Source organism: Eumetopias jubatus, unplaced genomic scaffold, assembly GCF_037043125.1.
Source record: "Eumetopias jubatus isolate StellerSeaLion01/CBP00866 unplaced genomic scaffold, mEumJub1_p1.0 scaffold_12, whole genome shotgun sequence".
In the NCBI taxonomy this organism is placed as follows: Eukaryota; Metazoa; Chordata; class Mammalia; order Carnivora; family Otariidae; genus Eumetopias; species Eumetopias jubatus.
Window position 1 is genome coordinate 108,095,320 of NW_028274818.1, and position 27,435 is coordinate 108,122,754.

The following is a 27,435-nucleotide window of genomic DNA, read 5'->3' on the forward strand; positions in this document are numbered from 1 at the left end:
AGCAAGCACAGTGGGCTGGCCCTGGCTGAGGCCAGAACCTCCCCATGTTCGCGAGGAGGACCCAGGATGAGTAGTTCAAAGCCATGGCTATGAAATCAGAGTGCATGTCCAGCTATGGTAAGAGAGAATCACATGTGAAACCCTCACTTGCCTCCCATCCCTCTCCCGTGGGGTCCTCCTGGCGGGATGATTCCTGTCGGCCCAGGATGGCTACGGTGAGCATGGAGGTGGGCACAGAATCTGCACCAGCTGCAGTACCGGGGCAGAGGGCAGAGGCCATGGGGAGTGCAGCAGGAGCAGGGGCTGCCAGGTCCGGGGCGGGTGGGGATGGGGCCTCCCTCCTCAGCAGACCGGGGACACTCTGCTTTTTGGAGACTCCGGGTACTGTGACAGGTCAGAATTCACATTTTGTGCTCCAGAGAGGTTTCCTGTCTCATGGCAAGCTGGGGATGCCCCCTGGGTCATCAGATGTTTAGCCCGCTCAGTCTAGAAGAGACAGCCGGGCACGGTGCTGAGGGGCTCTGGGAAACCTCTGGCCCAGCCATATGCTCCGTAGACCATCTCCCGCCCCAGGTCTGGAGCACAAGGCACGGGGCCTAACATGTGTCTGCGATCCCGTCTCATCCGGATGGGACCTGGAATACACACTTCACCAGCAGCTTCTTCTGCGGCTCATTGTAGTTTTTAAGTAGCAAGAACCAGCAGTTCCGAAGGTCGCCCAATTCAGAAATACTGTACTCTTAGCAAAGTACCCCACCCAGCAACTCCAGGAATCGCACGAGGAAGAAGGGCCAGACTGAGGAGGGCCCCAACCTTGCAGCAGACGACGTCGCTATGCCCCAGGCTCCCTCCTCTCCAGGTTCGTGGAAGAACTCAAAAACTATTTGCCTCTCTTTCTAGTTATTACCTAAAAGGCAAACCTGATTATGTCACTTTGCAGCTCAAAGTCCTGGGGTGACTCCCTATTGCCCTCAGCAGAGAGTTTTTTAAAAAAAAAGTTTTTTAATGAAGTGAAACTCTTTTTCAAACCAAATATTAGAATCCTAACATCAGAGGCAGGTGTAAGTGGTGAATTTTACTACCTGTCTGTAAGCTCAGGTTTATAATCTTCCTGTAAACCATCCCATGCACAAGCTAACACATGTGGGGGTCCGTTGCAAGTCTGGATTAGGGTAACACCCTGTCAAATGCTGGCCTGGGTCTGGAGAATAGATCGAACTTGGGGCCCTGGCCGTTAGATGCCTGATTTCAGCATCTGGGCCCCCGGGCACTCCCTGCATGGCAGAGCCAGCCATCCCCAGCCGTCTCTGGCCGGGCCCCAGCCCACATCTCCAGGCTGGGGTCCGTCTATACTCCCACAGGCATGAGGCATCCATCTGGCTGAGTGGACGCCCCTCCTCCCTTCCTCCAGGACTCGAGAGGCCACTCATCGGCAAGATCCAGCTCCCTCAGCCCGGGTGACCTACTGGTGGGGCATCTCATGAACCGTTATTAGTCACCTATCACGTTGCATTGTCCTTGGGCCTCTCCCCGACGGTGCTGTGAGCCACTCACATCCTGAGGACGGGCGCATCTTCTCTCCTTACTGCCCACCATGCACGCAATGCCGTGCATAGGGGAGGCCCTGAATTTGTCATGGTGAAAGGGTGACTAAATAAGGGAACCAATGATTTTTTTTTTTTTAAATAAAACTTGCCACCTTTGGGTAACTAAGAAAAATTAAGGCTTTTCGTCAATGCTAATCAGAGATGCCCCCCTGAACGAAACGTTAAAAGTAAACAATTTCCCGGGGACCCAAGGCACACAATTCACTCTGGAAACTTCTTAAAAGGACGAGGTGAAGGCCCTGCAGCCAAGGATGTTTCCCGGAACTTGGGAGCAAAGCCTGGGTCTCTGGCTCCCATGAAAAACGAGGCTGCTTCTTCCCAGATGCCCATGGAAACAGCCTGGTTATTTCAGAGCTGAAGGAAGGGCCAGTTACAGATGGTTTTGTTGTGAATCACCAACAAATGGAAGAAATTCTGGGTTAACAAAATGTAAATTTCAATCTGCAAAGAAACCTCAGCACACAGTTCACAAGATAGTAGAGGGTCCAACATTTCTCAGCACAGAAAAGACAGGGCTGTGGCAGGCAGGATTTTTTTTGTTTTGTTTTTGTTCAACCTCTTTGACGTGTAATAAAAACAGATGAAATCAATGTAATTGCTATTTCCCCCTGAGCTATTATCTCTTTAATCACGGCCGCTTCCTTACCCAGAATGATGCCGTTGGGTTCCTCTGGCGGCTGCCACACGATCCGCACGGACGTGAGTCTCACTTCTGGGAACACAAGCCTCACCGGCGGGCCTGGGGCTGGAGGGAGGAGAGGAAACCTGTGAGCCAGGTGCCTCTATGGTGTTATGGGGGAACATGACGAAGGTTACATAGGACTCTGTGGACTGGCCGAGCATTTGTGACCACGGGCGACTCTGTTCATGGACCAGACACTCAAGGCCTTGAATGACTTTTGGAATCTAGCTGGCTCCGTGTGGCCCCCTAATGATGTTGAGAAAACACCTCATTTAGAATCCAGCTCATCTGCTTTTCCAACTTCCAGAAGCGGTGCTCACAAACCGTGCTGGGAGCCCATGAGTGCAAGGGGTGTGAGGCTGCAAGCACATCAAGCCCGAGGTCAAGATTCCACCAATCTGGGCTGAATTCTTCTGGGGGCTTGACACCTGCCAGCGGTGTTAGGTAAATCAGACGGCCTAAAGTCCCTCCCCATTGACAAAGTGACATGTTTACAATGAATGATTTTTCTCGTATGCACCGTCTTAGGAAATGAAGAGTTGATGCGCACAAATGCACAGAATAATTCTGCGTGGTGTGGCGCCATTGCCTACCACTGTCATAGCCCTCGTAGATGTATTTACTTAAATGGGTAGGCGAGGGGCGCCTGGGTGGCTCAGTCGGTTAAGCGGCTGCCTTCGGCTCAGGTCATGATCCCAGAGTCCTGGGATCGAGTCCCGCATCGGGCTCCTTGCTCAGCGGGGAGCCTGCTTCTCCCTCTCCTTCTGCCTGCCTGCCGCTCCCCCGCTGTGCTCTCTCTCTCTCTCACTGTGTCAAATAAATAAATAAAATGTTTAAAAAAAAAAAATGGGTAGGCGAGTGAGTGTCAGAACCTCTGGTTGGAACTTAATGGATTCCCAGATAAGAGGCAATGGGCTCGGAACAACAAATAGGATGATGTGTGTTACAGTCATTCCAGGGCCACTGAATTCTGCCTCTGGCTATTAAGCGGAGAACAGTATTTAAAATTTTAAATCTGTGTTTAAATAAATCTGTGACCCTTGCGTTTGGTAACATAACTGTAAGGAGGCTACAGGCTCGCATGCCAGGACCAACTGCACAAATATGCAAATTTCGACGGCAGCCTTATGTGGCCTCCGTCCCCTGCGCCGTCCCCGTGGCTGATCATCTGGATCACACTGAAATGAGGGAGTGGAGAGCATGCTTCTACTCGCACCGTGGGAGAAGAAGGAAAAGCATTCTGTGACTTCCAGTCTCTACTTGTGATTGGCCGAGGCTGGAGGTCCGTTTGTGTAACCCGGGCCGTCATGGCTTCGCATAGTTCTGCAAACAACCTCGAGGCCACTGTCCCCCGTCAGGTCCCAGCCCCCCGAAGCTCTGCATCCAGGAAAGGACAGTGTGCAGTGTTCCTAACTCTCCTCGACTGAAGCCCAGCGCTGGTGCCATCTCCCAGCAGAACACAGAGAACCGGTCCGCTCAGCAGCCGGAGCACCGTGGGGGCTAACTGAATGACTTCCGCGGCCGTGTATCAGGAAATCTACAGTTCTTCCATTTCTGTGAGAAGTTTCTGATCCCTAAGGTGGGTGTGTGTGGGGTGGGGAGAGCAGTATTTTCCCCCAGAATGTACACCCCCTCCCCTACTATTTGCTATAGTCCGCGTAACAAAAATGTAAAAAGAGATAACCTTTAAGTGTTTGACATCTGCAAAGTGGAAAACCATATTTGCTGATGATTTAGACTTCCATAAAAACAGAGCCGTGAAGAGGTGCTTGTTATTCCGGCCTGGAGGCACGAGTGTGGGGAGTCCGGGAGCCGGTGGAGCCCGCCCCACTCCATGCAGGAACTTCTAGGGACCTCTTGGCGTGCAGACCACGGGAGCGGGCGCACCACAGAAATCGAGGCACCCAGGCTGGGAGTGGGGCTCTTAACCCGACCTGTGCGGATGCTGCCAGCCGGAGCAGCCGGATGTTTTCTGGCCCCCACCCACCCGGCCTTTACTGCACTGCCTCTCGCAGAGTTATGACCGAAATGTGCAGAGGTTCCTAATTAGGCTGTAAAAATTCACTCCGGGCTGAAATTGGCCATATAAACGCTCAGTGGCTGAAAAGCAATTCTGTTTTGTTTTCCTCAACCAAAAAAGCGGGGGAAAAGGGTTTGAAAATTAAGTGAAAAATGACAACCGTCCAGGCTGTTTGGGCTGTTCAGGCACACCATTACCGTACCGTCGTCCTTGGTCCGCTCCAGGATGAGGGGAGAGCTGGGGACTCCATTGCCGATGCGGGTGAACGCCAACACCTGGAGCTCGTACAGCACGAACTTCCGGAGACCGGCCAGGAGCGCCGACTGCGTGTGGTTCCCTCGCACGACGTGACTGCAGGGCTCGGGGTCCAGGTCTTTGGCCCGGAACAGAATCTGGAGTGTCAGCACACAAGCGCGCGCGGTCATGGGGATGCAGGGTGCCAGGAAGGGGCCCTCTCAACCACACGGCACGGACCAGCCAGCTGTGGTTTCTCCCCCACAACCGTTGTGTTTGAGGCTTGCTGATCTAGTTTCTATACGCTATGGTACTTCAGGGGGAAAATGCACTCCAGAGCAGAAGAGGACCTGGAGTTATGACCCAGCCTGTGGCTGGGGGAGCTGCCCTTGAGCCATGAATGACAAGATCTGAGGCACAAACAGTAGCCACACTGACCACGCCCACTAGAACGAGGACTCGGTCACAAACGCAGACATTATGCTTCCTACAGAAGGAGCCAGCGCCCCGCTCGGTTTCCCAGCTTCTTGGGAAATTGGGCTCCTGCCTCAGGAGAGTTGCTGTGAGCCACCAGAAGCCCAGGCCGCGGTCCCCCTGGGCTCCATGCTGCTGCCCACGCACAGACACAGCACCCTGGGAGGCTCCCCTCCACAGCCCTGCCTGCGCCTGCCTGTTTGCTCAGTCCTCACTCACAGCTCACCCTTCCCAAACCAGTCCCTTAGTCAGGGACCCAGAGACCATAAAAGATGGCGGTCCTCAGGGAGAAGCTTGGACACAGCAGGGCAAGCTCTCTTCTCTGGGACCCAGGTATGTGGTGTGGAGTTCTGGTCACTGCACCTGCCCAGTGAGATCATCACATCCAATGGGGCCTGAGGGAGCAATCTGAATGCCCAGGAGAACAGGTGGGGAAAACCAGAGACTAGGGATCGAACCCACAGAAAGCCTGGGGCTCCCATGCCCGAAGGCTGTGCAGGGTGTAGCAGACGGGGGTGGCCCTGCTGGTCACGTTCAGGAAAATCCATCCCGCTGCTGGGGGTAGGTGATGGAACACAAGCACAGGTGGGTAAGTGTAGGTAAGACTGAACCCAGCAAGGGCTCCTGGAGAGGCAGGAAGGCGCTTGCCCCCTCCTGCTGCTGCCATCGTCCCAGACTGCTCAGGATGCTGGCGTGCCTGCGAGCACGCAGGTAGCCAAGAACACCAACTCGGCACGCGCTGGGAGCAAAGAGCATCTTACAAAACCAAACCCCCTTCCTTCTCAGACCAGCCTCAGAGCCAGCCACCATGATCACTCGTGTTGTGCAAGCCAGGAAGCAGAGGCTTGAGTTTAAGTAGCTGGCTCCTAGCCGTGCCTTGTTTGTGCCTGTGTTAGGAGGTTGTACCCAGGCCTTGTCCCCAGATGGGAATGAAGTTTAGAGGAGACAACAGGTGTGAACATCACAACACAGGCTGGTGCTGCAGGTCTGGATGACGTTCTGCGCTCCTTGGTCTAGGGGGGGTGACACGCGGGTGCACCTGCACAGCCTAAGCACAGGACGGTCACCTCCGACACGTACCTTGTAGCCCAGTATGAGCCCGTTCTGGTCCTGTTCGGGCACGGAAGCCCACGTCAGTAAGATCTGGGTGGAGCTGACGGCCTCAGCGGACACGTTTTCAGGGGCAGCTGAAGGAACTGCAAAGGATGAGTAAGACAGATTGGTACCCAAAGTTCAAAGGTTTCTACAAATAAAGGTCCAATTTTTACCCAATCAAGTTGTCCTTGAAAGAGCAACGAATTCTGAGCATTTTGGTGTGATCAGATTAAGCCTGCAGAGGGTATAACAGAAATGTAAATCTCTTTAATATTAGCAACAAATTCCACAAATCCAGGGTATTTAGGAGCTCAATTTTACCTGAGTCTACCCAGCAAGAAAATCTGCTTGGTCTGTTTTTATATTAACTTGTGGGAGCTCCAGACTTTGATCACAAATGGGAAATCCTCACTCTCAGACACCCGTTCAGTGACATCTCTAAACGTGGTATTTTGAGAGGGGCCAGAGGTGCAGGAGAGAGGAGGGGACGTTATCATTCACATGAAGGGGAGGGGAGGGAAGATTTCTTAGGTGCTGAGTACGCATCCTGCGCTACAGGGGTCTTCAGAGCCACAGTCCCATCTAATCGCCACAACAGCCCAGAGAGGCTGGGGTTATTAGCCCCTTTCTGCAGATGGAGAGACCAAGGCTGGAGGACTCTCCATACATTCCATTTCGCTGTTTTTTTTTTTTTTTTTTCAACGAGATGGGCCTGTGCAGGCAAGCTGTGCAATTCTTGACCTGGGTATGTGTAAGATGATGTTTTTACTCCCTTCTGTTTATGTATGTCACTGAACTTATTTTAATTTGTCTTATATGTTTGCAGTGGTTCGGATAGAATGCGTGTAAGGACAAGAATCAAGCTTTTAAAAGCAAGAATTTATATTCTAGATCATCTCGACTTGCTTTGAGAATTTCCCTGTGAACCCATTTAAACTTTATTCAGACAGAAAAGATAGATCCAGAGTTCCCCAGCAAAGTCAGGGGATACAGCGTCTGCAGACAGGCACAGCGCACAAGGAACCCGTCGGCTGTGGCCTGAAGGTCAAACCACCCACGACCCTCCAGAGCCTCTTTGGTCAACTAGGAGGAACGCTGCAAGTCCATGGGGTTTCAGGGAGAGTAATATGGGAGAGGACTCTGGCATTCAGAGTGCAGAGGGATCACTCTGCAGAGGAGGGAATGGAGGCTCTGAGTGGTCACATGGCCTGCCCACATCCCTAACAAGTGACAAAATCACCACTTGAAGCTGGGGGGCCTTGAGGTGTTCACAGGGAAGCAACAGGCTCACAGGCTCTGGAGCAAGACTGGACTCCATGAGAATCCTGAGCTGTGTGACCTGGGGAAGTTGCTGTACCCCTCTGGGCCTTGACTGTCCCATCTGTGAAATGGTCCAGTGCAGCCCACCCCTCCTCCAGCCTGTCTTCTGTCTCCCCCATCTCATGCCCAGCACTGGGCTTTGCAATGAGCAGGAGATCAGCAGCTCTCTGTCCGGAAGAAAGTGAGACAATGACACCATAACGTCCCTTCCCTATGGGAGGGGGGTGAGCGAAAGGCTGCCAAGCACCCAGCACCCATGGTGTCCACTTCCTTCCCCTCTGCAGTCCCACCGGGGCTCTGTGAATGGAGGGAGGGGTGACTCCAAGTGCACCTCCGAAGCAGAAATGCTCCGCTCACGGGGGCTCTCTCCACCCTCCATCCGTAGACCCCCTCTACATTCATCCATTCTTTCATTCATTCACACAAGCACTCTTTCCTCCTAGCAAAGCGGCTGCTGGTGGCTAGCTCACTCAGTTACTCTGAATGTACAAAGTAATGGGGGTTTGCACAATAACGCTGCTCTCTGACATTGGCTTCCTGGATTTTCTCCACTGAAGGGATTTGGTCTTCGTTTCGGGTTGAATTGTGTCCCCCTCCCCCCACCCCTGGCCTCCATACACTGAAGTCCTAACCCCTGGTAGGTCAGAATGTGACCTTATTTGGAACTAGGGTCATTGCAGATGTCATTGGTCAGATGAGGCCATACTGGAGTAGGGCAGCTAATCCAGTATGACCACTGTCCTTCTAAGAACACCACAGGAAGAGACAGACAGCCACAGGGAGACTGCCATAAGGAAGTCTGGAGGGACATGGCCACGAGCCCAGAAGCCACCGGGAGCTGGGACAGGGCGCTGGAGCAGATCCATCCCCAGCGTCTGCAGAGGAGCGTGGTCCTGTCGACACCTTGGTGTCCAACTTCTGGCCTTCAGAACGGTGAGAGTCAATCTGCATTGTTTTAAGCCCCCAGTCTGGGGTGCTTTGTTATGGTGGCCGTGGGAAACTAATACTGTATTTAAGGAAAAAAGCTCCAGGATTCACGTAGGTCTAGAAGCGCTGTTACCTTATCTAGCAGCTTGGCCAGATCACCACGGCAACCAGTGGTTCCTGTAGACAGAGGCTGAGGGGAGAAACTAAGGAAAGCCTGAGAGGGCATGTTGCTGAGGGAACACGGAGTCTGGGGGGGGGTGGGCAGGACTTGGCACCTTCTGGTTCCCAGAGAGTGGAGTCATGGAGGCCCCCTGGAGGCAAAGCCCTCAGCTCCAGCCCCAAGACTGGCTGACTTCCCTGTGGCCTCCACAGCCCAGTGGCGGTCCTGCCCCTTCTACCCACCGCATCGATCATCTACTGAACCCAAGCGTTAGACTGGCTGCCAGTGAAGGTCACCCGGTGTGTCCCCAGAAGAGTCACCTGTTTGTGACTGTTTGCATAAGGGTTCAGGGATCTTCCTTATACTTTTAGAGATAATGCCGGTCAGCCCACACCTGCTAGATATGCTTTTTCTTCCCAAATATGTCAGTTGAGAGTCATTCATACGGTTGGTCAGTTGTTCAACAAAACAGTATTAATTTATCTGAGCAGCTAAGTGTCACAACAAAGAATCTTTATAATTTCAAGCTTACTCGGCTCTCTAAGGGAAGTGTGCTTGCCACCCACACCTCCCCGCATCCCCCATGCCTTCTAGTGGCGGCTCCTGCAGGTTCCACTCATGTTCTCCGTGCCCGAGGGGGCTTCCGCCATGCCAGTCACCAGGACATCACTCACACATATGCTTATTATATTTAAGAAACAAGGGATACACTGCTACCTGGATTCAACTGTGACTTAAAAGTCACAACCACTCGAAGAACAGGCAAGCCGACATTTATCGGACTTTATTTAGAGTCAGATGAGAACTGCGAAGGTGCTGCATGCCCATGACTACAGTGCTGTGTTCTAAGAACTGTCCCTGCCTGTACAGAGAGAGGCCACTGTCATAGCAACACAACGCGTCTGCCTCTCCAATCCGTAACCATTTCCTGCGGGCCCATCTTTGACACCGTGAGTGCTCAGTCCTCACTACGGCCCTACAAATACTGATTTTCTAGGGTGTGGTAATATGTGCACCCTTTCCTGAAGGGCACCCACACCCCCAAAAAAGGAAGGCCCCCTGGCGAGGGGGGTGACCCAGACATGGTGCCGAGAGCTTGGCGGGGTCTCCAAGGACGGAGCCATAGAAAATGGATGCATTCCGGATTATAGTGTCAGTGGATTCAGATCCCACCAGGATCCAATCTGCCATTTAGTTACAAAATATCTGTGTTTTTAAGATTTGGTTAAAAAAGAAAAACCTCACCCATTATCTGTTTTGAGGTAGATTAAACTCCCTTTCCAACCTGCCATCTTGCATTTGGGGACAGTCCTAGAGATTCCCTTTCATGAAGAACAATCCTGATTAAAACGCTTCTCTTTTCCTTCATTTGCTCTCTCCCCTACAGGATTCCTCACTGCTCAGTCTTTTGATGTTTAGGGCCTCATTTATCCTTATATCATCATAAATCATAGGATGTCATGAAGCCAGTTAGATTGTACTTCAAAATGGGAAATGTTATTTCAGTGTGGTTCAAAATATTCTACTCTGTGCTTCCCACACCGGCTTTCTGTATGCCCATGACTGTGCAGTATGTGAGTACCCACGTGTGGCCATCTCCACGAGACATGGGCCTGCAGTTTTATTCTCCCCATCAGCTCCCTCCCCTTCTTCCCTCTCCATCCAGCTGCGTTCCACCACTGGGCCTTGCAACCCCTGCACCCTCTCCTACCCACCCCCAAGGGTTGAGCAGTGCCTGGAAGGATCTGTTCTTGGAGGGGCGATTCCTCTGCTGGATGGAGGAAGGTAAGACATCAACGCTGCTGCAATGGGGAGGGGCCTGCCGGTCAGAAGTGAGGGGCTGCTCCCAGCAGGAGGTTCTGGAAGCACTGTTCAGAGGGGGGAGATGCCGAAGCCCCAAAGGACCAGCAACATTGGAAGGGGTGCCAAAGAATGCCCCAGGTTGGGGGGACCAATGTCTGAGCACCAGTACTCTTGGGGGAGAGATCAGCCTAAGAGGAGTCCCCAGGGGCCCCCTTTTCCAGCATTAAAAATGTCCAAAGTCTAAGTCATCTCATCTTGAAATGAAGATCAATAACCCTATTATCCAATTTGTGATGAAAACACCTGCGGAACCAAATCTCTTCCAATTGAACAAACATCCCATTAAAAACTAAAAAATAATTCTCTGTAAGCCAGAACCCTCAAAATAAGAAAGAATATGAGAGCATAAAGGAGAACTTATATTGCAAGAAAAATTTCTAGACCAGAAACCTTCTCAACAAGCAAACGACGAATGAGGCAATACTGGAATCGATGCAGTTAGTTCTGGAGGCTGCCTATGATTCTCCTTTAGGTGTGTGTACCTATGTTTGTGTTGGGTTTTGACAAAAACAAACTCATGCCTTTTTTTTGATACCAAAGCCGCACCTCGATATTAACTAAAACACAGAAATGCCTACAAAAACAAAGAGTATTGTTCAAGAGAGTCTCCTCAGAGTTATCGGGTAGGAGGTGACACAAGATTGTCTGAAGGGAACAGAGCTAGAAGAAAGCATCTGGGGTGAGTTGACGCATAGAGTGGTCTCCTCAGCATTCTCCTGACCACTGCAAAGGAAGCTTGCAGCACTGAATAGATTTTTACAAAAATATAGTCTCACCTCAGCAATTTTGCCATGGGTTTGCTTTGTGTTTTGAGAGCGTTCTTTGGAAACTTAACAAAACAGTATTATTTCCCATTTTTATTACATTTTATTCATCCTTACACGTCATTTAGCTTTCAGTTTTCTGAACAAAATCCTTGAAAAGTAATTTAACTGAGTGTAACACTTGAGGTTAATAGTTATTGCCTCTCAGCTCCTTCAAGATCATTCTCATTCCATTATGATTCCATTGTTCCGTTGTCTTCTAGCCTCCACTGTTCCTGGGAAGCCGGCTTCAAATCGTCTTGCCTTCTGTAGGTAAGATACCTTCCCTCCAAGTGTTTGTAAGATTTTCTCTTTGGCTTTCATGCTCTACAGTTGCAGCATAATGCATTTTGGTGTGGATTTATTTTATTTATTCTGCGTAGGATTCACTTTTCTTCAGTCTGATAAGGTATCAATTCTGAAGCTTCTCGGCTATTCTCTCTCCATATTTTCTTGTTCTCATCTACTCCCTCCTTCCCCTCTGAATCTTTATTAGATATATGCTGGACCTTCTCATTCTATTCTTTATGTCTTTTAACCTCTCTGCCATGTTTTCAGTCTCTGTGTCTTTGTGCTGTATTGTGGGTTACTTACTCATATCTAGTTTCCAGTTTGGTAAGTCTCTCTTCAGCTGTGTCTAAACCACTTTTCACCTAATAGTAGTGTTTTATTTTCAGTGGCTGTGTCGTATTTGTTTTTCATAAAAAGTGCTTTCAAAGTGGCATCTGAATCTTTACCTAAAGTTTTAATGTGCTCTTTTCATAATTTAAGACTACAGTCTTATTTTGTATTTATTCCAGCTCTTATTGGGATATAATTGATACACCACGGTGTGTCAGATTAACGTGTACAACATGTTGATTTGAGGCACTTATGTACTGCAAAGAGACTACCACCATAACATTAGCTAACACCTCCATTAGTCACAAAGTTATTGTTCCTTTTTTGCAGTGAGAACATTTAAGATCTACTCTCTTAACAACTTTCAAGCATATAATACAGTATTATTAATTATAACAACTATGCTATACAGAAGATTACTCAGAAGTTATCATTTTATAACTGGAAGCCTTTAATAATTTTAAATATACTTATTACATATTCTCTTTCATACTAGCATGTATTTTAAAGCAATCAGAGCCCAATTTCCTCCCTTCCTTTCTCCCTCCATTCCTTCCTTCCTTCCTTCCTACCTACCTACCTGAAGAAGATCTTATTTTTACTCATGGCAGGGTATTTCCTTGTGTGTTTGAAAGTTGTGAGTTCGTCTTTTAAAAGCCGATTTTTATTTGGGATAAGTTGGCTGTGGCAACATCTCTCCAGTGATGTTTTCTTCTTTGTTGCCCAGAAAGTCTGGCCTAGAACCATGTTTCTTTCTTTCTTTTTTTTTTTTTTTTGTCTTTTAAAAAAATTTTGTTGTTTTTAGAGGACAGTGAAATCATTTATTGGGGTATAATACATAATCTTTCAGGAGGAGTGGATCACTATTTCCCCTGGGGTAAGAAGATTTTCTGGTCAGTGAGGATGCTCTTCGTGGCCTTCCAATGATATACAAAGTGTACAATATCTGAACCATACTTATTTTAATAACACTTAACATCTGTTATTGTCCAACTTGTTTTTCAGTTTTATTTTACCCACCTTAGGGGTGTGAACTAGTATCTCATTGTGGTGTTTTCATTTCCCTGGCAGTGAATAATGTTGAGCATCCTTTCATGTGCTTAACGACCATTTGTATGTCTTCTTTGGAGCAATGTCTGTTCAGATCCTTTGTCCAGTTTTTAACTGGGTTGTCTTTTCACTGTGGAGTTGTAAGAGTTTTTTTATATACATCCTGGATATGGGTTCCTTATCAGATGATTTGCAAATACCTTCTATGATTGGGGGACTGCTTTTCATTGCTGTTGTTTTGTTTGTTTGTTTTACTTTATGGTATTCTTTGAAGCACAAAGCTTTTCATGTTAATGAAGTCTAAATTTTTCTTTTGTTGCTTGTACTTTGGTGTCTGGAACCAAGTTTTACATTAATTTCTTTTCTAGGAGTTTCTGGACCAGACAGAGTAAATTCAGAACCCAAACCTGAGCTGGGCACAGGACTTAAGAGTTACATTTCTTTTTCCTATTCAGAGTCCAGGTAGACAGACGGACACAGACAAACTCCCCTGGGCAGAGATTTCCAGTGTCCCCTTTCAACGAGGGCACAGCATTGAGGAGCCTTGTGTGTGTGTGTGTGCAAAGGCCTTGATTCTAACTCCCCGCCTTGTGTGGACTCATGGCTGAACCTTCTGTTCCTGGATGGGCACCATGTCCTGAGTCCTGAAGCTCCCAGGATGGATGCCCACCCGTCCCCCATGCCAACCCCCCAGGGCAGCCTCAGCACCAGCTCAGCCCTACTGTTTCAGTCCCTGTGTGCATCTGACATCTGGAGATTTTCTCTGTTTTTCTTATGAGGACATCAATAAATTCTAAATCTCAAAAAATGATATTTTGCCCATAATTTTCTAGTTAGTTACAGCAAAGTTGTTTTAAAAAATATTTTCTTGCTCTGCCTATTACTGGGGTTAGAATGGTCCCCTTAGAATGTTTCAAGTCCTCTTCTTTGTCACAAAGACTCAGAGACTGAATAGAGCTTTTTAAAAATCCACGTGATGGCACAGCCACAAGCTGAACGTAGTGTCTCAATCTTTTATTTCTTTTTTTTTAATTTTATTTTGTTATGTTAATCACCATACATAAAATTTACATCTTGAAAGAAAGCCAGGAAGGCATCTGAGGCAGCCCCAGCTACTCTGGGAAACCTCTCTTCAAGTATCAGTCCTCTTGGAAGGGGAGCAGTACGCTTCCTTCTCTTCAGGAGACAACCTCGCCATTTCAGACCAGGTGGAAAGAACTGGTCTGTGTTCCAGTGCATCTTTAAACGTGACAGGAGCCCTCTCTGTCACTCCATAAACTCAAACCAGGCTAGCAGGGGTCCTCCAAACCATAGGTCAGCCCGCAAAGCCCAGCAGATCAGGGGAACACATTGGTCCTTACTAGACTGCATCCCACGCTACCGAGTACTGACCCAAAGTATTTAGTACTTTTCTTTTCCTCCCTGGCCACCAGCAGTAACCCCAAGCCTGGTGGCTCTGCACGGACGGACGTATGCCATTTCTGGGCAGTGTTAGGGAGCAGGGGTGCCCACTCTTTGCTCTTTCTTCTTCCTTGGGTAGCTGGGCACAGATGAGGATTGGGCCTACAGCACAGCAGAGCCTGGGTCCTTGAATCAAGAGGAAGAGAGCCGCCCGCTGAACAGGACACCCATCCTACTCGGTGATGAATGAGAAATGAAGCTCTACTGTGTCAAAGCAATCGAACCTTTGAGGGGCTATTTGTTAGTGCAGGGGAGATGATCTTAACCCGTCCCACACAATACTTTGTCAAGAAGAGGTCCTGAGTGCCTTGTGTTATAAAGATCTCCCTTAGAATCTCTACACACCCTTGCTTATTATCACTGGTTGTGAAATTATACCTAATTTAAAAGATAATACCACGAGTCCAGCCCCTGGTAAGACCCACGATTAATTTCAAATTAGTGGCGTGGACTCTAATGACGTTTTCCTGCAATTACTGTCGAGGCTGACCTAATTACTGGGTTGGGAAAGTGTCGGCATAGACAGTGGGGACAGAGACAATGAGCTGCGACATGGGGATGGGGGGGCACGGAGCCCCATCTCCAGGGAGACCCGGGTTGGGGCTGAGCCTCCACCTCACCTGACTCCCGCGTGCGGCCCCGCACTGCCTCGCTCCAGGGCCCAGCCCCGATGGCGTTGAATGCCTGCATCTGGAGTTCGTACTCTGCCCACTCCTCTAGGCCCTCGACGGTGAACTCCCTCTCCAGCCGGTCGTTGATGACTTGTGCCAGCGCCTGCGCCTGGAGGTCGGGGCGCCAGTACTTAATCCTGTAGCCCACCGACTCAGGGTTCCCGTTGTACTGGGAATCGGGCAGCGGCTGGAAGCAAATGACAAGTGTGGTGAGCCAGCATCTCAGAACCGCCACCTGTCAAGGTCCCGAAGCGTCAGCCTGTCTTAGCAGACCAAGTCCACGGAAAACATTTTCCAGGAGGAATAGTCTTAGAACCTTTACCACGTGGTTCCCTGGAACTTTTCTGCTGTTAATTAAATGAAACCCTGTCAGTAACTTGGGCTAAACATAATTTCTTTTAATACATTTTGGCTTAATTTCGTGGGGGAAATGTTCTGAATAAATATCAAGCTGGCTCTCCTACAAACATTGAGTGCTGGCTCCGTGCTGAACCAGCTTAAGGACTTACAGGTCCACCCTGTGGCACACTGGCTTCCCTCCCCCAAAGAATATTCTTCTGTTCCAAGAAGTGAGTGAGTAATGCTGCTCATTAACAGGGTCGCCTGGGCTGGTCTGCGACCCAACACCAACTGTAAAATGCAATACTTTCTAGTTTAACGGAGAGATTAGCTTGGACTAGGATGAGGCCATGACTAAGACATCACTAAACTCTGGCTTCACATGCAGACCTGGAGAGTCAAGGTGACTGTCCCTGCACCCCACTTCCGGCCCCTGACTCACCACCCAGCGGAGCCGCAGGCTGGTCTCACTGGCTGTTCGCACGGTGATGCTGGTGGGAGCCACATCAGGGGGGGCCTGCAGGGTCTGGATGACCCGGGATGACTGGCTGAAGGGGCTGGTACCGACAATGTTCACCTGCCTCATGCGAAACCTAGAGGTAAAACCGTGGACACAGTTATTCTACAGGAAAGAACAAAAACCCACCACCTTCTCAGAAGGATCTGCTGTGTGTCCTTCCGTGTTGTAAAGGCTGTTGCCCAAGGACGCCCTCTTTCCACCTCATGAAAAATGCAAATTGCATATTTGGCCCTTTCCCCCCAAAACCTCCAAAGAATGGTAAATTTGTTCCAACGCAAAGATTTTAAATGCCCAAGGAAAGCATAATTGAATGGGTTACACGGCCAGAAATCTGTGTCATTTGATGCCATTGGCTGATTCGTGTTTAGGGTAAGGTTGGGGGATTAGCAGGTGAGGCGTCAAATGACCTTGAAGAGTCTGGCTGGTTCAATGAGCACTGGTGTCTGCACCCCATTCTCTGTTGGCTCAGGGGAGGGGCACTGGCCCCAGAACCCACACCCTGGGACGCCAACCCCACTGGTAACTGAGACCTGAGGCAAATCAGACTTGCCCCCATTTCCTTACCTATAAAATGAGGGTGGGGTGGGCGTGCTTTAGAGACTCGGTTAATGTTTTCAGTTCTCTCTCCTTTACTTATTTGTACGATTACTTGGAGTGAACTTCCACCCTGGAAACACGCCCTGAGCACACACGCATATTCACCACAGAGGCTGGAAGAGGACGGGGGTCTCCAGTCACAGTTTCTGACCTTGGACGCAATGATACAGCTGGTACCAGCTTCACAGGGTAAGCCTGGAGGCCCTGCAGCTCGGTTTTTTTTTTTTTTTTTTTTGAGAAATATTTTTCTCTGCAAATGAGCGTACGGTGTCTTGATTCGTCTGCTCTGATCTCAGGGAGGATGTCTGACCTGCAGCTTTCATTAAGCTTTGTTTTAAAAAGCTCTAATGTCAGTATTATGCCGAAAAAAAAAATGTTCTTCACGAAGATGTAAGGTCACCTTTTACTCTCTGAATTAGTAATCCTTAGTCTTTTACTCCCCGATCTTATGAACAATGACATTATCAAACTCAACATCTGGTGATAACTGGAAATTTCATCTCAGTCAATGATTTTACGGGAAGTTATAACATCTCTAATGGCGTGTGATCATGCTAGCCTTTCTTAAGGCCAAGGATTTACTGCCTGGATAGGTTTCAGGATCAAGAAGTGAAAGGTGACATGGCATGTTAAGTGCTTGATTAGTGAGCCCCACAATTCCTGGGTACTGGAAGGGGGAAGCAGAGGATAGTCCCAGGACAGCTGCTCTGTTTCCGCACAGCATGTTGATAGTCCCAAGTGGTCGTGGAGTTTGTGAGGAAAGGCCACACATCTTAGCTGCCTGTGGCTCTTGGTATTGAGCCTAATGTAAGAGTGAGCCATTGCCACTGGTGTTGATGGCAGGAGCACTGCTAACCCAGCATCGGGGATAAACTGTCTCTGGGAAAAATACGCAGCCGTGTATCTTGCTCCTAAGGTTCAATGTACTATTATTGCCCCTTGGAAATGTCTCAATCACATGCATATAACTGGGTTTTGCTCTTGCAGGCAAGCGTGAACGCCAGTTGTTGGTGTTGTTAGCCTTCCTCCTGTGGCGGTTCATCACCCGCTGCTCTCACCTGTAATGAGTGTAGGGCGTGAGGTTTGGGATCTCCAGCGTCTGGGTGTCGGGCTCATTCTCCTCCTCGTAGAGGCTGACCCACTCCTCCTCATCACCAATGGCTCCGACCTGTGGGAAAGACAATCCTCAGATGGGATGGATTGAGCCGTGGTGTGGAGGATGCCATTTACAGGATGTGCGGCTGCCTGGTGCATGTCGGGCTGGGCAGACCCATGCCGTGTCCCCCACATGGGCAGATAATTGGATCTTGCACACACACCCTCAACTAAGCCCTGGAGATATAGCTCCTGCTGTTCCCGCCAAGGTCAGGATCTGGAAGATGGAAGTCTCTGGGAACAAAACTCCCAGGGCTAGCCGACTGGAAGGGACCTCCCCATGCCATCCTGTCCTTCCTCCTGGCTGACAGGTGAGGACTCAAAGAGAGGCCCAGAGAGAAGACTTGGCCAGGATCCCACTTAGGGTCCAGAGCCTTTTCCACCACACACACTGCCCAGGGGGACTCAGTCTCTCCCTGTTCCCGCCCTGCCCACTTCTGTGCCAAACACACACCAAAGAACCAGCACAGGCCTTGCACAGAGAAGGACTGGCCACTGCGCTGGGAGCCAGACCAGCAGGCCAAGTCAAGAGAGCCATGAGGGGGGACACCATGACCGCAAGCCAGCCAGGAAAGCCCTAATTCTCCCACGCAGGGCTCTGCATCCCTGTGCCAGGAACACTTGTGCAGCCTGTGTGGCTCTGGGGGACCCAGCAGACACGTGTGGAGGGAAGGCTGAGAGCACAGAGGGGGTTTCAGGCCAAACAAGCTGGGGTGAGGTGGGTCAGCCGAGGGCCTTCTGCTCTGAATGCTTCATAAATCTGTCAGATGACAGTGCAAAAATGTGCTCATTAAGCTCGCAGAGAGACTGGTAGGCAAGTAGCCAGGTGGCTGGAGGACAGCACAAGAATCTGAAGTCTTGGAAAACTGGAGAAAGGTCCAGGAGGGCGTGGAGGGGGCCAAGCAGACACAGAGCTGTGCGGCCCACCTCTTCCAGAAAGATAAATGCAAACTCGAGGCTCTAAATACTCTACGTGGAAAACATGGAAACAATTTGGCAGTTCCTCAAGAAGTGAAACGTAGAATGAGCCTATGGGTCAGCGGTTCCATGCCCAGGTGGATGCCGAATGACCCGGAAGGTGGTCCCCTAGTGAGCATGCGAGCGCACGTGTTCATGGCAGCTCTCTTCGCAACAGCCAAAGGGCAGGGCCACACGAAGGCCGGTCGGGGGTGGCACAGACGAACACCGCGGTGTGTCCACACGGGGGAATACTAGTCAGCTGTACAAAGGAACCTACAACCTACAACATGGGCGAACCTCGAAAACACGATGCTGAGTGAAAGAAGCCAGACCCCAAAGGCCACGTTTATATGATTCCACTTTATAAAATTTACAGAATAGGTAAATCCACAGAGTCAGAACGCAGATGGGTGGGTGCCAGGGGCTGAAGGAGGAGGGAAAAGGGTGTCACTGCTTAATGGTATGGCATTTCCTTCTGGGGTGATGAAAATGTTTGGGAACCGGGTAGAGGAGGTGGTTGCATGACATCGTGAACACACTAACTTGTGAACTGTGCACTTTAGAATAGTTAAGTTTACATTATATGAATTTCACCTCACTTAGAAAAAAAGTGTTAAGGGGCGCCTGGGTGGCTCAGTCAGTTAAGCGTCTGCCTTCGGCTCAGATCCTGATCCCGGGGTCCTGAGGTCAAGCCCCACGTCGGGATCCCTGCTCAGCAGGGAGTCTGCTTCTCCCACTCCCTCTCCCCCTGCTTGTGCTCTCTCTGTCAAATAAATAAATAAAGTGTTCAAATGTGGGACGACTGCCAGAAACATTTGGTGAAGACCCGGAGATCAGAATCAATGAGTAGCCCAGAATCAGCAAAGCAGCGAGACAGTTGAAGGGGGCAGTGAAATCAGGAGAAGACGAAGCAGTTTGCACAGCTGGGGGCAGGGTGGACGGCCTCCAGGACCCCTGCACCCAGGGCAGCCAGCCTCCTCCAGTCCTCAGCACTGGGACGCCCACCGGAGCCTGCAGACCCTCACTTCAGAGACACAGGAATGAAAGAGGGAGAAAAGAGACGTAGACCGAGGCTAGATCCAGGTGGTGCAGAACCCTTGTCTTGGAGAATGGGAGGGTCTAGGCTAACCCGGGTTAGACGAGCTATGGCCACAGACGGCACTACGTGCCCCCAGGGCCGACGGCGGCCCCCTGCCTCCTCCACCGTGCCCGTGAAGTGCAAGAGGACCAGCAGGGGAAGACCACAGTCTGGGTCCATGCAACGCTGCTGGGCAAACAGAGGTGAGTCCCCCTGAGGGTGTGATGTCAGGGGGCACCCTAACGTCCCTGCGGGAGGCCTGCTTGTAGCTCAGCGTCTGGCCCACGCAGGAGGCATCTGTGGGATGAAGGGCGGGGAGCTGACAGGACCCGCAGGGCTGGAGGGAGTTGGGGACCCCAGTGCTGTCACTCCGGAGGAAGCCGCAACTGCACAGCAGACTCGGAGGGCCCGTCGCGGCTCCGCACGGCTCACGGACGCCTTCCGGGCCTCCAGCAGCGGGGCTGGGACCACGTGTTCTGCTCAGTTCGCACCGCTCTAGACGTTAACAAGATTTATGAATGCCTTAAAGCCAAAATGCTAACAATCCAGGTGAATTGTACGGAGCGTCAGGCCCCCTCGATCGGGGCCTCACAGGAGGGTTTGGTGGTTTCTGAGCCCCTGGTGACAGGTGAGCTGCTCTCAGTGAAAGGGATCCCTGGGAGGCTGAACCAGAGAGCCTGTACTATTTCTTGGAAGACAAGTTTGGCGGGGGGGGGGGGTGGTGGTGGCGGGGGGTGGTGTGTGGAGGAAAGGAGGAAGAAAGAAAAAAGGAAGAAGAGATAACTTCAGTTTCAGGGCAATCAGTTCAAGAACTTTTATTTACCGCTGGATCCCAGGCCGACACGCCGCGGAGGGCGCTGGCGAGCAGGGTGTCCACGGCACGGAGCGACAGAGGCAGGCGCCGGCTGCAGGCACCTGCCCACTGCCATCGGGCACCGCGGCGCCCCGTGCTGCCGCGGTGCACTCGTGTCCTTCCGTGTCTCTGCGTGTGTGGGGGAAACGTGCACGCTCGGTGCTGACTTTTGGCCAAATCCCCAGGCCCAACTGTGGAGTTCCCTCTGCTTCTGCAAAGCCACTCCTCCCCACTCTTCCCTCCCAGTGCCCGGGTCCCACCCCTCCAACTGTGGGGGCTTTGTCTGAGCTCCTGGTGCAGAGGAATGCCCCAGGCTAAGAAAGCACGGCAGGTGGTGGCAGGCGCCTGGCCTTGAACCCGCCATGTTTGCATTCCATCTGCCTGGCTGCCTCGCTGGCCTGGACGCATTCATCCGCTGTCCTGTCCGGGTGGCTCCCCTGACCCCGGCCTGCCCCTGGCCATGCAGCCACCGTGGTTGACGGGGCTCGGCACGAGGCCTCGGCGGGGTCAGCAGCAGTCAGCCGCACGGGGTTCCAAGCCCGTTTCATCCACGTTCCCGCGAAGATGGGTGGAGAGTGGGCAGGGCCTCCTTCCCGGGCCTCCGGCGGAGCACCCACAGGCGTTGCGAAGGCAGGCCAGGATGAAGCAGCGGGCCGCCGCAGGCTAGTGTGGTCCTCTCGGAAGGCTGGCCCGCAGCTCCACTGCCAGGACGTGGGGTACCGGCAGGATGAGGACCCCACTTAGCCCCCCCCGGGGAGAACGCTGTCCACTGGAGGGCCTCTGAGCAGGGAGGGCTCTCCTCCCAGAGCTCCAGGGCCCTGCGGCCGTGCTCACCTCCGCCAGCCCCAACGTGCCTTCTGAGAAGGTGGTAGCTGGCTGAGTGCATCCTCCAGCTGTCCGGCTAGGACGAATGGGCGGGGACCCTCAAGGTCACACTTCCCTGGGGTGCTCTGTTTCCTTTTTTAAAAACCTGGATTTGGATGAGTGCCAAATGAGCAGCGAGCCCAGGTAGGTGCCGCATGGCTCCATGTGGCTCTTCCTGCCACTTCTCCCTGCAAAGCCAGCCTGTCATTACCTGGAGGCATCACTCAGCCTCAAACACCTGTACCTCGCAATCGCTCTGCCCGCTCTCTAAAGTGTGCCCCCGCTCCTGCTCCTCTCCTTGCGGCTGGTGAGCTCCTCTGGAATCTGCAGAGCATCTGGGAAGCTTCCGTGAACCACAGCCCCGGTACCGCTGCCTTCCCACGACCGGGCTGCTAATTCTGCGCTGCCAGGGCATCTTCTGTGCACTTGACATACAGCACTCCTCCCGCGTGTTGCATCCCCTTAAAGACACGACTCTCCTACAAATACATGGTAGGTGTCAAAGATTCCTTTTGCTCATGGATGAGGGAACCAGCAAGGTACTGGAACTGGTTCAGAGAATACCAGATTCGAAGCACGTGGAGTCAGCAGATGAGGACACTGCGACAGGGTGGCCAAGATATGAGTAAAGCCAGTTACAAGAGCACGGCAATCATAACCTCTGGGTGTGCGGCTTTCCATCTTCTCTAAGCTCACGTCTAACCCCACAGAGCCTGGGCCGAATCATAAATAGTAAGACAAACACAGTTAGAGTCCTTAAGACAGATGAGCTATAGGCAGGCTTATGAAACCAGGCCCTGGTACAGGAGTCAGCACACCACAACCCGAGGGTCAAATCTGGCCCACTTCCTGTTGTTGTAAATAAAGTTTTATTGGAACATGGCCACACTCATTGGTCTGTGTGCCGCCAATGGCCATTTCCACGCTCCCACAGCAGAGCCGTGTGGTTGCAGCAGAGACCACCTGCCCAAAGGCCTGAAGAATTAACTCTGGCTCTTCACAGGACAAGTTTGCCAATCCCTGCGGTGGTGTTTCACCAACATGACACGCAGTGCTCCCTCTAGCTCACTTCCCAGGTGTCCTGCCACGTGTGTTCTCCCTTTTGCCTGCATGTGAGCCCCCAGGCAGGTTTGGGGTCTTACTCCCCTCCGTACCCCAGTATCTCCCCCAGGGTCCAGCTCAGGCTATTGGCTCCACACACACGTGAATCTGCAGTGAACACGTGCATGGTTTCAAAATCAGTATTTAAAATGGGTTGTCTTGCACTGAGTTCCAAAGCAGATGATTACTGAAAAGGTAATTTTACTTACGGATCCCTGAAGGGGGGATGGGGTGCTTAAGTTTTTATAATAAAAGGTTTACATTTTGATCTAAAGAGACCAGAATTCTTTTTAGTGAGAAACAGAAGTCTTTTCACACTTGCTGAGCTCCCCTGGCTCTCTAGTTAGATTTCAAAACCATCACGACGGAGTGTTCTGGAAGTAACCGGCTGTTCACTAATGATGCACCGGACATACAGTGTGGCAGAGCTCTTTAAAGATAAAACAAATCAGAGCTCCATGGGGAAGCTGGGATTTTGATGGGTTTTTTTCTTCTGCTGCTTCTTTTAAAGCTAACAAACAGCACTTTACAATACTTAATACAAAACCAGAAATGCCACACATTTCAAATGCCGCTCATCAGGGGGTGGTCCTTAGGACCCACTAGGGAGCTGCTGTCCTTCCTAAAGCACCAGGACTTGCTGCCCTGCCCATGTTCCTCCCCGAGGGCTCTGATGGGCACATCTGCCTCCGCCTCTGGCTGGGAGGCCGGGCTCTTTTGGACACAGGTGCTCATTTAATACCTGGGGGTCCCAGACCACCCCCCTACCCTTGCCAAGTGGGTTTTTCCACCCGAGATGGACTTGTCTGTCCTAGGAAAGCCTCTGCAGTCAGCGGGGCCTCCGAGGAGTTGGGGGGAGGTCAGCTTTCGCCGGGCAGGACCTCCAACACCCTGCCGAGGCCCCAGCGGCCACGAGGTGAACGGCTACTCAGAGGACGCTCATTAACCTCATCCTATGAAAGGAAACAGCAGATGGAGAGGGGGCACAGGAACCCGCATCTGTGCCGGGAAGGAGGGAGGATGGAGCCGGGCGGGCGGGAGGAGGCAGCTCTCCTTTCATCCAGAGCTAGGAGAGGGAAAAAAGACTCTCCAAGAATTCATTCCATGGAGCCCTGCCAAGCCAAGTGTACCCTGCCGGCTGAAACTCTGGTGTCAGCAGGAAAACTTGCGAGTCAAGCAACTTGCACGGTTACCGAGTCCCCTCTTGCTCTGAGTGCTGTCCCCGGCACCCCCGCCAAATGAAGCCCCCCAGCGAGGATGGGGGACAGACGGGGCCTCTCTGCACGGCGCTGCGGGCAGGTCATGCACGACTGGGAGGGGGCTCAGGCCTGAGCAAGGCCCAAGGCCAGTTCCCCAAATGTCCTCAGTCTGCAGCCCTGACGAGTTGTTGGGGGCGGGGGGGGGGGGGTTTGTCCATACACTTGACCGAGAAGGGTTCGTGCTTTGCAACAGCCCGAGAGTCATTCTCCAGCCCTCCTTCCCGTTACCGGTTATTTATTTATTCTTTCCTAATTGTTTAACATTCTCTCCATCTTTGATGCAGGAGGATTGGGAAATGACTGTTGGGTCTTCTACCATGGGGGGCGTGAAGACCATCGGGTTCTCCTGGCCTCCTCTAGCCTTCCAGCTGTCTCCTCCCCGGTTCCTCCTTTGCCTCCAGTGACCCCGAAACGAAATCTGCCTCTGGGTCCGTCCTGCCCTCCTCCTCTGTCTCCCTCGGCATCGCTCTCCTTCCTCCTGGCGTTTGGTGACCCTTGGCCGATGGCTCAGAGCCTTGTGTGTGGCCTTCACTCCTACTGACCACCAGGTGGACGCTTCTAAGTCCTGGCCATCTCAGCTGGTGCCTCAGACCCCACTGGCCTGCGACAGCCCCTGCTCTCTCCCTGCCAGGACGCACCCCTCCCCGGTTCCTGCCATCTGGTCCCGACTGCGGCCCTCTGTCAGGGAGGATGGAAAACCCGGAGCCGCTTCCCGCTCCCTCCCTCCCGCGCCGCCTCTCCTGGCCGCTTGACTGCAGTGGCGGGACCCTGGTTTAGAAGCTCCTGACCTGTTGCTTGAACGATTTTGATAGTCTCGCTCAGTGAACTAAAAACAGAAGAGAGCACTTGCTTGTAAAAGACCAAAGGTTCAGGGCTGCCGACTGCTCCCTGCAGGACCCGCGCGGCGGCCACTGGCCGGGTGAGGCGCTTCCCGGACCAGCTGTTGGAAAGCCGCCAGTCTGACGGCACCCCGACCCGCAGCTCTGTGAAGGATCCCCTTCCTCGTCAGCCATCCTGCACAGCACACCCGGTCGTGTCCCGCAGGTACAGGCCCCAGAATGCTGTGGGCCTCGGCTGCCGCAGCCATAAAGGAAGACTGGCCATGGGGGAGCTCCAGGGTCATCCCCGCCGCCCTGCACTCCAGGCTGTCCCCGGCCTCACCTGTGCCCTGTCCCACCCAGTCCTCCCTGTCTCGCCTCCCCTGGCCCACTTTACACACCATCCCCAAATGCATCCCCACCCGAAATATCCTTCTAGAGACAGTTTTTTCATGAAGTGTTCCCCTCCCGTGAAGAGGCTTCTCCCACAGGCCCTCTGTGCACCCGACAGTCCCTGTCCGGGAGCCCGGGTTGCGAGCATGGCTGCCTCGAGGCCGGGGGGCCCTCCCTCCCGCAGTGTCCAGCTGCCGTGGGGCCAATGAACCGCTATCCCCAGCACCTGCCTCTGCTTATCTCTGAAGTGCAGGTGGTCTCCTCTGCATCTGCCCCCTCTCTCCCATCAGATCCAACCTCTCTCAAGCACAAACAGGAACACCCACACCTCCCTGTGCAGCTTCCCAAGATGCTGAAATGACAGCGAGGACCTGGGCCCTGTCGTGCTCGGAGTGGGGTCCAAGAGGGTGGTGGGGCAGGCACGAGGCCGTGAGAACCGCCTGCTACCTGCCGCCTGCTTTGGGATGCCGGGACCTCAGGCTCGCCTGCAAAGTGAGGACAGCAATGACGTCCCCCAAACATCAGCAGGAGACTCTGATGGGACAGGGTGTGTGAAGGGCATGGGACACCCTGACGCATGGCACCATGCTCCTACACCCGGGGTGCTTTCCCATGGACACTTTTAGACAGAAACTAACCAGGCTGTTCCTACCAGCTCCAGCTTGTCTTCCTGTCTCCCGTCCTGCCTGCTCATACACATCCCCCCTCTGCAGCCACCCCGCCTTCCCCGCACGTGCACCAGCCACACTTCCAGTTTCTGTATCTGATCCCTGATGTCTGGGGCTCTGCTGACCCTGCAGGAGCTGCCCCCAAGGAGGAACTCAGCCCACAACTCGCCTGTGATGCACTTGCAAATGCAGACCGCCAATCCAGAGCCCACACCGGAACCCCTCCTCCGCAGGGCTCTCCTGCTCTGGGCCACTGTCCACCTGCCCTGATCCCCCAGGGCCAGGGACCAGACAAATAGCCATTATGCCCCCAGGCCCCTGGAATTACTCAAACTAGCCGGACCTGAGCCTGCTCACCCCACCTTGCCCCCTCCTTCGCGGGGAAACCAGCAGAGGGTTCTTGCCCACAGCACGGCTCCCCTCTGCCTCCTGACCAGCCCCGGTGCTTCCCTGTGTGAAATCCCAAGCCCCTTCCTCTTGGAATTGTTAGTAGGACTAGATTTTCAGTGAGTCATCTCCTGAGCTGTTAGCCGCAACAAACCTGATTAAAAACAAAGTTTAGGTTCTAAAACAATAGGAGCCACACGACTTCCTGACTCCGCCGTTCATGCCACCGTGCTCCCTGCTCGCACGCCCTCCTCCCCGCCGGAGTCCTGCTCACCCTGCCATGCCCCGTGGCAACCTCGCCTCCATGGGAGCCTTCCTTGGCCACTCTGGCCAGGCCCCCATTTGCTTTTGGGTTCCCTCTCAGCAGCGGGTCTCATCTGGGTCGACCAGATTACAGGTCAGCCGTCCCTCCCATGTCCCCCAGGCTGGGAGGCTCTGGAAGTCTTTATAATCTAGCATTGGGCACGAGACCCAAAACCTGTAACACAGCAGGTGCTTAATAAATGTTTACTGGGTGAATGGGTGACTGAATGAAACAAATACGAAACCGGACGATCAGAAAAATGAAACACGGGTGAACCTAAAACCCCAACAAGAGAATTAGGATGAAAAGATTTTGAGCGGTCCTCAAAAAGAATAGGAAAACATTTCTCTTACGACACTTATTTTGGTTTGACAGTTGTGACTTAGCTCTACGTTGACCTCTATTTCCTGAAAATGACATCTGTGGTAAATGCTTCCCTCGGTCCTACCTGCATTGTCCCTTGCGCTATGATATTTTCTGCTCTGTGGTATTTTTAAAAGTCCCGTAACAGGACCTAAAAGGATCTGATAGACTAATGAACAAGAAGGCCAATTCAAACCGCTCATCTTGTATAGATTTCCCATGCTGGTCAAGAAATAAAAGAGAAAAGTCATTGTTAGGGTGTTATCACGGACAATCAAGCCAACGCTAAACATTTTGAAATATCCGAGCATGTACATTGCCGCCGTCTCTCACCGCGGCGCCCAAACGCTTAGGCAGAGGTGCTGTCCCTTTTACCTATAGCCGACTGCGTCATCGTTGAAGGAGCCAGAGAGCTGGTGACAGCCCTCCTTTGCATACTCGACAGGCTATTCAGAAATAATGTCACTCTCTTTCTTCCTAGTATGACAAAGAAATTCAACTACAGTCAGAGTTCATGACGGTTGAGATGCTGACAGATACTGCCTGAAGAGGACCACCCACAGCCCTCACCTCCGTCCGAGATGCAGGAAAGGGGAGACAGAATTAGTGATCAGAAGTCCCCACCTGCAGATCTCGAAGCAATGAGGGAAAAAACGTCTGGTCTCTGTCGCTGCAGGAGACAGAACACACTGGAAAGCCTTTCCAAAGTCAGAGGTGATAGTGGCAGGTGGACGGTTAAATCAGGACAGGAAATGCTTTGAAAGCATGGGAACTCTGTCCGTAGAGTT

At 52.0% G+C, this 27,435-nt stretch overlaps 1 protein-coding gene across 1 annotated transcript in view; it reads right to left on the reverse strand.

Moving 5' to 3' along the window:
* Window positions 1-27,435, reverse strand: part of SDK1 (sidekick cell adhesion molecule 1) — an 876,702-nt gene that overhangs the window by 97,270 nt on the left and 751,997 nt on the right. The window contains exons 23-28 of the mRNA XM_088017186.1: window positions 17,503-17,612; window positions 15,770-15,920; window positions 14,938-15,175; window positions 6,098-6,213; window positions 4,512-4,701; window positions 2,254-2,352 (exon numbers count right to left, since the gene is read on the reverse strand). Coding sequence (XP_087873312.1) covers window positions 2,254-2,352; window positions 4,512-4,701; window positions 6,098-6,213; window positions 14,938-15,175; window positions 15,770-15,920; window positions 17,503-17,612 — 904 coding nt within the window. The remainder of the gene's footprint in view (window positions 1-2,253; window positions 2,353-4,511; window positions 4,702-6,097; window positions 6,214-14,937; window positions 15,176-15,769; window positions 15,921-17,502; window positions 17,613-27,435) is intronic.